This window comes from Oreochromis aureus, linkage group 2, assembly GCF_013358895.1.
Source record: "Oreochromis aureus strain Israel breed Guangdong linkage group 2, ZZ_aureus, whole genome shotgun sequence".
NCBI lineage: Eukaryota > Metazoa > Chordata > Actinopteri > Cichliformes > Cichlidae > Oreochromis > Oreochromis aureus.
Window position 1 is genome coordinate 9,806,531 of NC_052943.1, and position 14,874 is coordinate 9,821,404.

At 41.9% G+C, this 14,874-nt stretch overlaps 2 protein-coding genes across 4 annotated transcripts; both read right to left on the minus strand.

Annotated features, from left to right (window-relative positions):
- Window positions 1–1,654: 1,654 nt before the first annotated feature.
- sfxn1 (sideroflexin 1) lies at window positions 1,655–10,639 on the minus strand. 3 transcript variants are annotated; one of them, XM_031751163.2, is made up of 12 exons: window positions 10,624–10,639; window positions 10,099–10,210; window positions 7,885–8,054; window positions 7,621–7,791; window positions 7,220–7,318; window positions 7,026–7,101; window positions 6,671–6,756; window positions 4,679–4,806; window positions 4,543–4,592; window positions 4,286–4,335; window positions 2,060–2,107; window positions 1,798–1,894 (listed from the first exon to the last, which is right to left on the minus strand). In XM_031751163.2, exons 3-12 carry the CDS (start codon window positions 8,046–8,048, stop codon window positions 1,798–1,800), a joined length of 969 nt encoding a protein of 322 aa, XP_031607023.1. In that variant the 5' UTR covers window positions 8,049–8,054; window positions 10,099–10,210; window positions 10,624–10,639. The 3 variants fall into 3 exon arrangements, with proteins under 3 accessions (XP_039473123.1, XP_031607023.1, XP_039473127.1); XM_039617193.1 differs by lacking the exons at window positions 10,099–10,210; window positions 10,624–10,639 and adding an exon at window positions 8,371–9,997; XM_039617189.1 differs by lacking the exons at window positions 10,099–10,210; window positions 10,624–10,639 and having other exon boundaries at window positions 1,655–1,894.
- A 217-nt stretch (window positions 10,640–10,856) lies between these two features.
- Window positions 10,857–14,632, minus strand: LOC116329188 (serine/threonine-protein phosphatase 2A catalytic subunit alpha isoform-like). The gene is made up of 7 exons (XM_031751172.2): window positions 14,375–14,632; window positions 13,740–13,949; window positions 13,245–13,418; window positions 13,070–13,159; window positions 12,701–12,862; window positions 12,469–12,587; window positions 10,857–11,584 (listed from the first exon to the last, which is right to left on the minus strand). The coding sequence occupies exons 1-7, from the start codon at window positions 14,474–14,476 to the stop codon at window positions 11,512–11,514; spliced, it is 930 nt and encodes a 309-aa protein (XP_031607032.1). The 5' UTR covers window positions 14,477–14,632; the 3' UTR covers window positions 10,857–11,511.
- Between the last annotated feature and the right edge of the window lie 242 nt (window positions 14,633–14,874).

Sequence of the window (14,874 nt, forward strand, 5' to 3'; positions counted from 1 at the left end):
TCGCTTTGGCTGTGTTGAAATTTCATTTGATTTGGTAAATTGAATTTTCTTAATTGTTAGAGTTAACTGATCAAGCACGGACTGAAATCGGTGTGGTCAGGGAACTGAACAGTTTAACAAGTTCTAAAAATGTGCAGCATTTGGAAATCTGCTACAACATTGTGCTTTTCTAGACACACCGCAAACAGCTGGATTTGGAAAGTGCTACATTCAGTCACCATGAACACTAGAATAACAAATTTCACTTCAAATAAACTGGAGAGAACTCCGAGGCATCTCTCTGAAAACACTGAAAATCTAGAATTGTACTTTTACAGCGATAAATTCAAAGATTACAGAGTGTTAAACATTAAAAACACCTCACAGAAAAAAATCACATCATATGGGAAGGAGTCTGTAAAACTTTCAAAAGCATTTCAATTTTGTTGAATGCACACTGGGTTCTAAAAACACATTTGAGTTGGGTTAAAGGTGTGAGTTTTGTTGCTTTGAATTAATCTTTGTTTTTGTTTTTTTACCCCACTCATGACACAACAGGTTAAGCCAACTGTGTCCAAACACATGTGTGTTATCTGAATCCTGACTGCAGAACAAAAGTACAGAGTGTGAAATGTACCTGCCTTATCAGCTCGCTTGGCTTGAACTTGGTCATGGCATGTGCTGATATGACTGATAAAAGATAAAATAAAAGGGGGCGCTGGAGGTCTTTGCTGCAGGTATCTTTTTGGCGGTGAGTTTATGCATTCCTCAAACTCACCGGACTTGAAATGTGTCACTGTTTGAAGTCTTCAAAGCAGGCAGAATGTTAGCGAGATGAACCATTTAGGTGTGGCGTTGACAAATAGCATCCATCAGAAGTACTAACATCTATATCTGACACTCTAAATGCATATAACGATGTAAAAACACCTCGAGAACATTGAAAATCTTCCACATCAGTTTAAAATCTGCCACTTTGTCTTGTTGTAATCAGATCTCTCATACTAGAATTGGGCTTGGTGGAAGTGAGAACCAGCGTGTGTTTCCTGAAATGATTGATATGAATTTAACATTTATTGTCAGTGTTCCTGAACGCAGCCTCTGTGTCACTAAAGAGGCAGAAAAATACTTTTCAACAAGCCAGAGTGGTTTGTTCACACGTGTCTGGCAAGTAGAATAAATAGAACAATAAACACTGATTATTCAGACATGAAATAGCACCATGCTGGCCTATTACAACATCCCATTTTAAAGGGTGTATCCCTGGAGAAGGCTTGTTTAGTATCACTCATTTGGCAGGTGAATCAAAGTGAATACCAGGAGGTTGAAATCCTTGACAGAGGTTTAAAAAGTACAGATTTGGCAAATGTAATCAGATCTGACTAGTCAGAATAAAGACCAGAAAAAAGAAAAACCGCTGGGCAGACAGATGTGACAGTGGTTTCATGGCAACATAAGATCAACAAGTCACAGACTTTAAAGTAATAAAAACATATGGCACAGAAGAAAACTTTACGATGGGCCACTAAACATCTGTCGAGATAAACATCAAACTTTTCATCCCGCTTGGAGAACATCTTCAGCAGTTTCAGTAAAATCTACAATCACACTGACAAACGTGAACAGCTCATTACAAAGAGGCTGACAGCGAGAGGGAGTCCTCAGATATCCATCTGGATCGGTGGAGGTGAGGAGAGAAAAACTTAACTTTGGCACACTGAATGAGGAGAGCTGGCAGAGACGTGAGGACCGAGCCTGCAGCTGTGTTATGGCAGTGTTCGGATGAGGTTGGGCGGTGATGGGGGGGGTTGCACACACTCATAGCCCTTTGTTGAAGTAAACCCTCTCCACTCCTGGGTGGCTGGCACGGATTTTCTCCTGCAGCTCTGGCTCCAAGCGGCTGACTGACATAGAGCTGGATTAGAGGGCAAAAAAAAAAATAAAAGGGGTTAATGGGTCAAATGCATACAATGTGGGCATGTAATGCAACCTTTTGGGCAGAAAAAGACTCATGCACACTCTGCATATATTCACATAATAATAAGACTATTTACTAATAACTTCAAAATGGTTCACTCACCTTTTCTGAGGGAATAAAGCACAGCAGAGTGGTGTGGCAAACACAAGGCTGAAAAACAAGAAACGGAAATGATGAACTCACATGTTTTTAAATTGAAGGCCTCTCAAGCTCACTGAGATTCAAATTTGCAAATTTTTGGTAGATACACCAATGGTATCAATTTAAAGCTCTTATATTGCTTGGTTCTTGAGTTATCGCATTTGCAAACTTACGTGTCCACACCGCCTGGCCAGGTGATAACAATGCCCCATCAGCTTATTATAGATGAGTGGTAACAAAAGCCCCCCAAGAACTACATCTCAGACTCTGCAGGCCTCAGTCAGCATGTTAAATTTAAGAGGTTCATGACAGCACAATTAGAAAAAGACTGAACAGGTATGGTGTGTTTGGACAGGCTTCCAAGAAAAACCCTGTTCTCTTTAAAAAGAACATGGTAGCTTAAGTTTGCAAAGTTGCATCTGAACAAACCTCAAGCTTTCTGGAGCAACTCAACCACAACATACCAGCACACCTGATACCAACTGTCAGGCAGGATGGTGGAGGGCTGATGATTTGGAAAGCCTGTTTTGCAGCATCAGGTTGTAGAAACCCTGCAGTCACTGAGTTAACAGTGAACGCATCTGTATACCAAAGTGTTCTAGAGTCAAATGCTAAAGCTTGGCCTAAACAGTACAGAAGCAAGCACAGAAAAAAGGTGCAATGGCCGAGCCAAAGATTGACTGAAATACTGTGACATTGTGGCTTTAATGAATGCCTGCAAACCTGAATGAACTGAAGCAACGCTGTAAAGAAGAATGGACCAAACTGTTTACATAAACTCACACATTTAAACAGACACACTGCTGTGATGGTGGGGGCTTCTATAAAACATGGTTATCATTTCAAATAATGATGTAAATGTCCACTTATCGGGAGCTTATTGAGGGGAAATACTGATATCAGTCTGATACAAATACCAGTGCTGGTACTGAAATTATTGGCATTTAGATCAATCTGCCCACCTATAATCTATAACAGGGGTCTCAAACTCACAGCCGGGGGGCCAAAATTATTTGAAATCTTTAAAAAAGAAATAAGACACTACATTTTCGGAAATATTTGTGGGTGTTTTCTTGTTTGGTTCGTTGTTTTTTTTACTACTTGAACACTAAAGTGGCCCTCGAATGAGATGACAGTGGCAGCAGCAGCCAACCAGTCATTTAAGTTTGAGACCCCTGCATCCTAGCCTGCATTCTATCAGAAGGCCACCAGATGGCGATAGCTCTGAATTTAGAAATCTCCATGAAAAGCTTTCATTCTTGACCTCTTGTGAACACTGCTGAGTTTATGGGATGAATCACTTCTTTAGGGGCACATCATATAAAAAAATGAAACCTATTCTGTAAATCTTGGTCGTACCATGTTTCAAAATGGAGGATTACCTAAGATATGGAAATCACACACTCATGAGCTAACTAGCTATCAATCAGAGCCAGAGTCCGTGTCACATCCATTTACTGGCAACCAAGATGGCAGAGACAAAAACGTTCATCTCGAAGCTTCAAAATGGGACTTCAGAAACCAACAGGTGACGTCACACCTTCAATTTACGAGGGGCAGCCAAGAAGAAAGTCTGCATAAACGGAGGGCAAATACACTATCTGTAAATGTGTTGAAGCACTGATGAACACCCAGCTGAGGTGTACTGTAATTTAATCCATGTGGGTGCAGAAACATCTGCGCGTTATTTAAGTAATAAAGCATATAATTACACTTCCATTACACATTATGGAAGTGAAATAGCATTCTCCTAAAAGGAGCCTGCTTCCCCATTTTTGTGGATTAGCTTGCAGAATGTGGTCCTGATCACAGTCATGTGAGTTACACGTGACTTTAACTGGTCACACTCAGGGCTCATGAGGCAACGCCGAGTAGGAAGCATAAAGTGCAAAGCTGGGATGATGTGCAAGTCATCTTTAAAGAAGAAAAAAAAGGAAGCAGCAGATTCAGTTTCATATGAAAAATAATTGAGTTACTGAGCCACACACAGGCTAAAGCATCTTCATATCGTTATCCACTAAGCTAACAAATTTAATGAGGGCATTTTATTAGGGGCATTACGTTACACTGTAAATGGAAGCATTTATCATCAGTGTGATCTTATATTATGATTGTGGGGTGTTTGTAGTAAAAAGAAGACTGCCCATGATGGTGAACGTATCAGGTGAACTATCTCTGGCAACTCACCAGAATCCCACCAGGCCGACTTGAATAGGTGCACTCATCCATGGGAACCTCTGAAAAAGGCCAGGCAGAAAAAAATGAATGAGAGGCACAAAAGCGGCAGAGAATTCCCATCCGAGAGCGGCCTCATGCACTCGGGGCTTTTCGTCTCTCTAATGTGTGATTATAAAAGGGAGCCAGGCAGTTAATAATCGTCTAACTTGCTGACATTTAATGCAACAAATGCATTTCTCAGTTTTTGTCTTAACTCATGTGCTTACCCTCAGAAAGGCCTTCTTTTCCAAATGGTTCATTAAAAATGGGGGAATAGCTGAAAAGAGAGCAAAATGGATTGTATTTCCGAAATTAATAATAATATCTGAGGCCAGATGTTAAAGTAAGAAAACACTTCCATACCCATTCCTGGAGAAGCCATGAGAATCCTGGAAACCACAACCTGAGAGATCGCCTGCTGCGCAGCCTTTGATGACTCTCCTAACCTGTTGTCATTTTCATCCGTTATAGGTATACCATGCTGAAGTTCTCTGAAGACAACAAGCAAAACTGGTTACAGTTCTGGAGATAGATGAGTGTGAATGGTGAATACTGTGCATAATATGCATGGAAATGCACAAGAGCTCCTGCTGAAGAACCTTGAAACTGAAATGAAATACAGCAACAGCTGGGAAATAAAGTGGATGAAGAGGCTGTGTAATGCATCTTACTTCCATAAATTAAATGTCGGGAAACCTGTTTTAAATGAAAACAACTGAAGTTTTCTTATAAAAGTGAAAACACTGATTGCAGTTTCACTGCATGCTGTAGACTCTGAACAGTACATGTATGCATGTATCATGTCATGGGGACTCCACACAGATGAACGAACTCCCCGTTCTTCACATTAATAAATCAGAAACAGCGATGAGCAGACACATATTTATGATTTCATTAAAGTATGGAAATCTGAATGTATGACCTGAAAACACAGAACAATGACACCTTATAGTAGACTACACATTTTCAGTCATTAACTAGTTGCTTATTAGCATTTATATCAGTAACCTTTTTGCACTTCTTAGCACCTTTGTCTGCACGACAGCCCATTAGGTTTTCCATCAGTAGCCTTCTACTTACTGCTTACAGATACTACGCATGAATATGATCTTAACAGACTTTCCTATGCAAATAATACCAAAAAATATCTTTTAAACTGAGAACATGTTCACAGTTCTATAGTGAAGTCTGGGCCTGATTATCCAATGGTGTAGAGGGGGCCATGCAAGAGGCAAAACCCACCAAAAGCTTAACATAATTTTATTTTCTTAAACTTTATATCATGAAAACATATTATCAAAAGCATGGAGAGATTATTTTCTATCACAACAAAATGATATCATTGGTAGAATACAGTAGTGCAGTAATAGTAGTTTCTCCCCTGCACTACAGAGATTAGCAGTCACTCCCAAACTCAGCTAGCTATCCTGCATACAGAACTTACAAAACAAAGGAAACAAGGAGAAGTCGAGATATCAAATGAAAAAAAGCGAATGTGCAAGTTTTAGGAAAATTCCCATTTCTTGTTCAACATATTCAGAAGGAAAGAAAATAAATGGCTCTTAAGTTTGAAGTTGCTGAGACTTTAAAGCAGGGTGACACCCAAGTAGCAGCACCTCACAATCACAGTGGATTTATGATCTGAAACGCTGATTGGATCCAAATAAAGAAGCCAGGTGGGCCTCATCAGTGAAAAACCTGCTGCAAGCATCCAGGAAATATTTCTGCTTTCCCTGCATTAATTTTTTTTTCCAAAAAAGAGAAAAAAAAACGTTATAACGATTCCTTTTATAATTAGAGACATGCCAAATGTGTGCTTTTCCAGAGAAAAGCTTTCTGAGCTCTGCTTATGCATTAATTACTGTTTTAATACCCATCCAGGAGCAGGGCTGTGAATAAGAGCAACAGATAGAGGGAGAGACATTAAAAATAGCATTGTCCTTATAAAAACATGAAACAGCTCTGACTGCTTGATTATTCATTATCATTTCAGTAAGGTGCAGTGTTCTCCATTTATAACTATTCCTGTATGACATGTCTAATGATTGAAGAAAGGAAAACGAATCATCAGAACATCAAAACAAGCTGAGCCCAGGGTTCGTAACCAACTTGGAGTTTGACACTATTTAACACACATGAAACTTCCCTGCTCTTCTCAACGTGTCAATTCATTATAGCACAAAAGTACTGCAGTTAGGAGAACTCAGGACAGTTTAAATAATGTCATCAAGTCAGTGTGTCTCTCCTCCTGTACCAGAGTTATGACACTGACTCTAATCAGTTCATCCTTGAGACCAGGCAATCTTTAGTATACATATTGCATTAAGAGTGGATGGACACACCAGTGATCTTTACCTTTGTCGCATCAGCGGGATGTTGATACAGTTAGCAGCAGCTACAGCAGCAAATGGAACAAACCGTCCGATCAGAGGTGAAACGTGCTGCAGCAGGAGGAAAGGAGGAAGCTCAGATGTAAACATAGCTTGAAGAATTCACACCAATATCTCAGATGCTTTACAGAAAGGCCTTTCTGCCACAAAGTCCAAATAAAAGCTTGCATGACAACATGATTACTGAGCGTGATGCTCTAAACAACATGGGCTTTTAGTGAGAAACAATTAATGTGTGGCTAACTTCATGCCAGCACCCCCACGTGTCTGAAGTCAAAGCATTAATAGGAGATGTAGGATGGGGTTAGATGAACTGATACCTTTGTTAGTGCATTTAGTCCTAGAGCGGTGGCAACTGCCCCCGTGGTGGCAGACACATAAGCTGTGCCAAGCTGACTGCGAACAAAAGAGGCACCGGTCACATCACACAAACAAAAACCACCGTCCACACCAGAACTGTTAAATTAAAGGGTTAATATGTGCCGGCATCAGCGCCAAAGCAGCTGCCTCTTACCCGACTGTTATGGGAGCGTCACCACTCCTGTTGGTGTAATTCACTATTGCGTTGAAAGACTGATTGATCCACTGCCAGAACAGCACAGCAGGAGTTGTCCTGTAAATTGAAAATACAGTTTTAAATCATTAAAAATGTGGATTACTGTGTAAACAGATATTTGTACTCCCCTGTGTAGGAATGCCATCATCCAAACAAGCATCAATAACACTGGCTCCTTCTATACAAGCAAAAACAGCGATGCTGCATGTGCTACACCGGCCCTGTGAAACTTTAGCAGCAAAATTTAAACCAGCATGTTTGAATTTCCCTCGATGACATGCTCTGCTGCTTAATAAGAAGCTATAACAGGCTTGGGTGTGGCTGTGACTGTCTGACAATTAACTCGCACATGATCTTACTTGTAAAATGTCATCATGCATCCAGTGATCGTCATGTTCATTGGAACCTGTGCCGACATGCGGCCTATCAGGATCATCTTCTCTCCAGTGTCGGGATGGAAAGCTGAGTCAAAAACATACTTGGCTCTCCACAGTTCATCCTCCGTCAGCCCTGGAGAGACTATACCTTCCCTGCAAGACAGCAAGCGTGTAAAATCATATTACTCGTCTTACAGTGGCACTGAGTTCACAGCCTGTTTCTGAAAAACTGAGCGGGCTGGTTACCTGTAATCAGTGATGATTTTGTGTGCGTGTGCTAGTTGTTCGTTTGTCAGGAGGATGTTCCTGGGATCTGTGACGGTGAAGAAATGTTTAGCCCGACCCACAAATGTGCTCTGGTCCCAGCGGGGCTCCTTGATGTTTATGGAAGTGGATAGCTCGGCTGCCATTTTTATCTGGGGAAACAAAACGTTACAGGTGCAATTTTGCACATGGTGATACTTATCATAGTTGTTTTCGGTTCCACACTTATATTCCTGGACTAGAGCAGAGTGGCTGTGCATGATTCACAGTTTGAAATAATCCTGGGCAGTGATAAAATAGATGGATGGACTGCTACCATGTCTCTGCTATATTTGAACCCTCAAAGTGCTTTCTACCACAAGTCCCATTCACTCATTCACACACACACATGTATCTATGCCTACGTACTTTCAAACATTCACACACACACTCCGATGAATGCATCTTGGGCAACTCGACGTTCAGTACCTTTTCCAAGGATGTGTCAACATGTGGACCGGAGAAGCTGGAAATTGATTCACCAAGATTCTGATTGGTACACAACCCACTTAATACCACCTTCTAAATGTATTCACTCCCTTTAACCCAACTTCTGATTGGCTTCCCCTGGCAAACAGAAGGTCTGAACAGCAGGTGCATGGGGATGACATCATACACAAAAAAAATTTACTAGCGTTCAGAGCAGTCTAAAGTCTGAGTTAATGCCTCATATGGAAAGGCAGGACGAACAGGTTAAAGCATTTCCAGGAACCTTCTTGTGAAGTAATTATGAAATAATAACACTGAAGTAAAGCTCCTTTTCACATTTACAACGTTTTCAGGAAACTGGCTGAAACTATTCCAGGAATCCAGGGCCCTGCTCCAGCACTCAGCAGAGGAGTTAGCTCCCCTTCGGGCTTCATTTGTCTTGCAGACAAAAGTCAGCCAGGGAGGACTGACGGAGCACAATGCTTCTTTTGCCACGCTGCTAATTCAGCATAATGTGGCTAAGTGAGGGCTGACCTAACAGGAGGACTGCGAAACACCAAATTGCAACTGGGCACACACACACCAACTCCCAGACTGAAAAGCACCCTGCATGTATAGGACAGCTGGGAAAGTGGCATTTTTAACCAAAAGGTTACAAACTGAGTAAAGTCTGTGGCTTTATTTGCCATAACTGGGTACTTACTTAAAACTTTATTATATTAATTAGTCTGAAAGCAGACAGAACTGGCTTGCAATGGAAAAACACCAGTGGATGTTTTTTGTGGATGTGCATGCAGCATGCTGTTCCAACCCAGCTTGATCTGGATTTGTTCTTTGCCTCAGATGAACTACTGTGAGAAGGCATGCAGCAGCAATGAACTCGAACTGAAACATGGCTGCTGGATCGGCACTAAATAAGAAATCTGTGCAGTACAGAAAGCATGCTGTCGCTTTAAATTGAATTAAATTCAACGGGGGTTCTCACGAGATGTCAAAAAGCCTTCAGTGGCCCAATAAGACACTAAATTGCTACTGGAAATAGGTTAAAGGGCACTTCCTGGCCTCAAACCCCCGAGTTAGGGTGAATAATATGATGTCAAATCAGTAATAAATGCGCTGTGAAAGGAGTGAAGTTTGTACCAACACGGCCTTTGATCCATAAACGCACAGCTGCTTCTGCCCTCACTCTCAGCCAATCAACGGCGGCCTGCGTGGCTACACATTAACCTGCAATTCACAACAACTCCTTACAATCAATTATGTTATTTATCCCACATATTTTAACCCCTGTATCCTTGTCAGCCTGGTATGTGCTACACTAGAAAACGCCGCTCTGTGTGCGTGGTCGCAGGGTAAACATGCCCCCTGAATGGATACGGTTTGTTGTCCAACCCGACGTAGACCAGTTAAATCTGGACTGTAACTGGAGGTGTTTCTGTGATCTGAAGAAGAAAAAAAAAAGCGCCAAACTCTTCCCCCCAAAACAATGAAAATCAAGGTGCGACCGTTTTAAAAATGCCAAATTAGCCACTACATCTGTCCAGCCCGTTAATTGTCCAGCTGTGCGCCCCAGATTCAACTAGTATCAGCCTGCCACATCCACACACCAGCAGTGGGCTTCCCAAGGAGCAAAAAGCTGTCTGATCACTGCTTGACACGTCGGACACACAAAGCGCACACGGCACAAAGCTGTCGGTCCATTTTGGGAAACGAGCACAGGTTACTTACTGCACTGTGGTCTCCGGAGGTCCGCAAGAGGAGTCCCTGAAAGGCTGCGGCCAGCTAATTTTCAATGCAGCAGTGTCAGCTCGGCCGGAGGGCGCACAGGAACCGCGAGGGGCTTTACCGACAAAATAAAAGCCCTGCCTCGCTTATTACTAGGGAAAAACATCTTATAATGACAGGAAAAAACACCCAGTGATGATCCAATCTTCCGCAAAGCAGCAAGCGCTGTGATCAGCAGTCTGAGGGGAGAAACTGAGCTGCAATCCGCCAAATCCTTTAAATCATGCTTTTATTTTTAGCACTACATCCGCCAGTGCTCTGCGAACTATCGCTACATTGATTTTACAGGCAGTAAATCATTAATATCTGTTAAAACTTGGGAGGATTTCCACACATGCACGTGTAATAAACGGATATTAATAGTGGTCCATGACATGTGGAGGAAAATTAAAGCAAACGAGAGGTTATTTGGTTAATATCAGAAATGCATAATAAAAGTAAAACATCATGCTGCAAACAATGCCCTACCTTTTTCATGTTAAAAAGACTGTGCAAAAATCCTGTATTAGAAATTAAATAAATAAGAAAAACAGATGTTAAAATGACCAGTTTACTGCAAACAGTCCACTCACAATAAAGCTCATTATCAGTGTCTGAGCTGATCACCTGCACCGATTTTGAGTGTCTGTTTCCATCTAGTGGTCACTCCTCGGGAATAATGTTATAAGCTGTACAAAAGGGGAAATAAATGACACAGCAACTCCAGTTTTAATTTTTTTTATAGCTGTGAGTGCAAAACATTAAGTTATATTATTATTTTTATTTATTTTACATCTGATGCCATTTGTAGCAGTATTGCCTAGTTAAATGAAACACATTAACTCCCATATGAGACAGCAGAAAGAGAACTACTTACACTATAACGGGATATAAAAAGAACAAAGTTTGTCAGTGCCGTGTGATAAAAATCAAATACAAAAGTGCAAAGAGAACATACTCGTTTCTATCATCTCACAAAATAAGCACTTTCGCTTCGGTTACAAAAAGAAAAGAGTTCACATTGTATGCACTGCAACCTTTTGTTTGAGGCCATGCCAAGTGAAAGATGCAGCGTATATACTCTATGTGGCGACACACTCTGCTTATCAACATCTAGTCGTTATTCTCAGCGTTAGTTCATTCATGTTTCCTGACAATCCAGCAGGTATTATGACAGTATTGTTCATAGTAGCAATCATTTCTAGCAATTAAAACATCATGCACAGAGAGGAAGGAGTTAAAAGGACGGTGGTGTTCATCTAGACGTTACAGTTTCCATTTTATTGTAATTATGGCACACAATTTCAGGGGAGAGGGATTGAATGCTTCTTTTCCCCAAGCCTCTGTGCAGCCCATTACCGTTCTCAGCAGTGATCTTTACAGGAAATAGTCCGGTGTACGCCGCGTCACGTGGGGCTCTCCTCTGCGTGGTGCAGGGTCAAACTGTAGGCTAAAACAAACAAAGGGCAGGGCTCCTCGTCATCTCATAGACTGAATAATAAGGTTTATTTATATAAGTCTGCAAAGTGAGATTCATTGTTTAGCCAGCTATGTCAAGCTGTGTCACAAAGGTAGCCTGGCTAAATCACCATGGTAACCTATGCTGAATGCTCAACCTGGTCGACAGCAAGTTATGTTCTATCGGCTGAAAGTGGCACATTTTCCCTGACTCTTTTATTTACAGTAAGTTTATTATAGATTGTTAAACCGCTGTTAACCTAAAACCACTGAATGAAGTGCAAACATTCCCGATGCATTACCAGCAATGTACATGTAATTATTTATGCTGAATCCAGAATGCACACCAGGAATATTCGTTCAATCAATAACATTAATTAATTAATTTGATCTGCCAACAAACTAAAGGGATTTCCCCGTCTGCTTCATTAGGCTATAAGACAGTAACCTTTAATGCTTAAGGGATCCAGTTTAAAGTGTCAGAGCTCTAATGTGCACCCATCACCTTAGAAATGAACAGACAGCAGCACTGAGACTGCACTCAGCCATAAAATTATTAACTTGAATTAAAATGTTTATTTTACTGCTCTGTGCACTAAATTACTAGATTATGTTCTTTATAGACTAGTCATCACCACTTTATCATTATCATCTGATAGCATCGGTGACTGAAGTAGGTAGCACTCACGGAGATCATTTTGTGAGGAAGAAGAGTCATATGACATAAGGGGTGACTTAACAGCGAAAGTTGATAACCAGGTGTTGCTGAGCCAGCTAAAGTAATGAAAGACTGGCTTTGTTGAACTTTGTACGTAGCATGCCCCCTCATTGCAAAAAGATATGTTTGCATTATTAGACATGACAAACTTTACTTACAAGGAGTATTTCAACGTGTCATCAAGCTCCATGATTGCTGCCTGGTTTCCACAACGATAGCAATAGTTTGGTGCGCTGAAGATCGTCACTACATTGCGGTCGTGGCACCAGTTATAACCCTAAATCAAGACATCAGCTGCATGTTAGCTATTTTATAGCCACTGACTGTGAAGGGTACATCTGACGAAGAAAAAACAGAATTACTCGTAGCACACAAACAAAGTCAGAGTACCTCCATGACCAGCTGGTGGGCTCTTGAAACCAAAGTGAGGCCGTTTGCGTGGTTGAATGTCTCAGAAATGTCCTGCCCGAATGTGTAACCAGCACCGCGTGGTGATATGCCCCAGCCACCGCGGTCATCGGGATCTGACCATAACAAGTCACACATTGGACCCTGAAAGGTGAAGGGAACGCCAGTGTTGTTTAGTCCAACTTCTATTCAGTACAAAGAAGAGAGTTAGCATACAGTGATTACCTACAGACTCCATGGTGAACTTTCTTGAATGTGTATGCTTACACTAAAGCAGTCAGCTGGGATATTTCCCAAATTAATCTCTAAACATCAGTGGGTTATGACAGCATTTACGTAATCTGTGTTTACCTCATGAGGAACCTCCTGCAGGCGATCCAGCGCTCTGATGTGTTCCAGTGTATCTATTGATGGGGATAATCCTCCATGGAGACAGAATATCTTTCAAAGAAGAAAGATGAAATAAACAACACATAACAGCTCAGTGTACCTGTCCTTCACGTTGTGTCTGAAAACACAACATTACCTGGTTATCTACCAGCGCGGTAAGGGGAAGATAATCAAACAGATCTGTAAAGTACTTCCAAACGTTGGCATTTCCATATTTCCTCAAGCACTCGTCGTAAAAACCGTACACCTGCGTGATCTGTCTGCTCTCGTGGTTCCCTCTGAGAATTGTGATCCGTTCGCGGAACCTTACCTACGAAGAAAAGCACATTTGTAATAGAGGTTTGGTGCATCAATCCAAATATCAATACGGGTATCAGATCGAAACTAGCACAATAGGATGGATACTTTGCTTCTATCCTCTAAGGTCAGTAAATTTATAAACATTCATCTCACAAGTCATGGCACACTGCTCTCCCCTCAATAAGCTGCCTTTATACATTAAACATATCCGTTATACTGGCTCTGTGTTTACTTGGTATTGCATCAATACCAAAATTTGCAGTTCTGCACAGCATTAATTCATTAAAAAAATTAAATCCAGATCCATGTTAAGATTACTTTAAAAAAATACCTTAAGAGAAACCAGAAGTGTAACAGTCTCCACAGAATAGTAGCCTCTGTCAACATAGTCTCCCATGAAGAGGTAATTAGTGTCCGGAGATTTCCCTCCAATCTTAAACAGCTCCATCAGGTCGTGAAACTGTCCGTGGACATCTCCACACACTGTCACTGGGCATCTCACCTCCTGCACATTGGACTCTTTTGTCAAGATCTCCTTGGCCTACGCATGAGAACCAAGAAAACAGGTTAGCATGTACCAGAATGTGGTGCAGTTTGGGAGCCTGTGGAGTAAACAAGTTATTAATAAGCCAGATGTCAATATTCCTGCTTTTATTTAAAATCAGATTATTAAAGAGTTTTCTTGTGTGCTTCTGTCAGTGCACTTTAGGACAAGCAGTGGGCGTAGGTAGGGAAAACATTCGCAGGCATCCCCCCTCCATCTTCTCGGCTTGTCTTAGAAATCCACTGCATGCAGCTACAGTCAAATGGTGTGCTCCTGTAAGGCCACATGCAATAACGTCTGAGTCCAGGCAATATTTCTATTAGAGGAGCAATTCAGGGGGGGCGTACGGGCTAAGCGTCGGCTAGCACTGCGGAAAGCTAATAATGTGGGGTACTAATATTAAGTCGCCTGGTAAACCTCACCTTTTCGCAGAGGACTTTGACCTGATTCTCTGTCAGCTGCTTGCACTCGTTCAGTTGTTCGATCCATCCGTCCAGCTCCTTGGTGAATGACTTGTCGTCCATGCCTGCTTTGCCGTCAGCTAGCGAGCCGACCAGCTGTAAAATTCCTCGGGAAAATATCTCGCTATTTCGTTACGTTTCGGTGTCCCTGCTACGCTACGTCGTACTGACTGACTCGCTCTGGTGTATTCGCAGCTAGCGCGTGCATGTGCGTGTGCTCGCGCGCGCGTATGCTCCCATCCAGGGGCGGATAAGAAGTTTTCTTAGGGTGGCATGGAAATCAAACGGGGTGGCAAAATCACAGCCATTTCTTTACACATGTGCAGGCAGTGGTGGTTTTTCATATGGGCGACATGGGCGGTTGCCCAGGGCGGCATCGTGGCGGGGGTGGCATCATGGCATCCGCAAAAAAAAGTTGCTTGCACCCATGCTGCCCCGACATCATGCCAGCGCATTTTGGG

What these genes read in the sequence shown, in the direction of transcription:
- sfxn1 (XM_039617189.1), bottom strand. Translation starts at nt 8,048, where the DNA reads ATGGCAGCCGAGCTATCCACTTCCATAAACATCAAGGAGCCCCGCTGG. An exon ending in AAAATCATCACTGATTACAG is followed by an intron (nt 7,792 to 7,884) that starts GTAACCAGCCCG and finishes GCTGTCTTGCAG; the next exon opens with GGAAGGTATAGTCTCTCCAG. An exon ending in CATGGCTTCTCCAGGAATGG is followed by an intron (nt 4,593 to 4,678) that starts GTATGGAAGTGT and finishes CTCTCTTTTCAG; the next exon opens with CTATTCCCCCATTTTTAATG.
- LOC116329188 (XM_031751172.2), bottom strand. Translation starts at nt 14,476, where the DNA reads ATGGACGACAAGTCATTCACCAAGGAGCTGGACGGATGGATCGAACAA. An exon ending in TCAAAGTCCTCTGCGAAAAG is followed by an intron (nt 13,950 to 14,374) that starts GTGAGGTTTACC and finishes TCTCATGCGTAG; the next exon opens with GCCAAGGAGATCTTGACAAA. An exon ending in GACACGTTGAAATACTCCTT is followed by an intron (nt 11,585 to 12,468) that starts GTAAGTAAAGTT and finishes TGTTTGTTTTAG; the next exon opens with CCTACAGTTTGACCCTGCAC.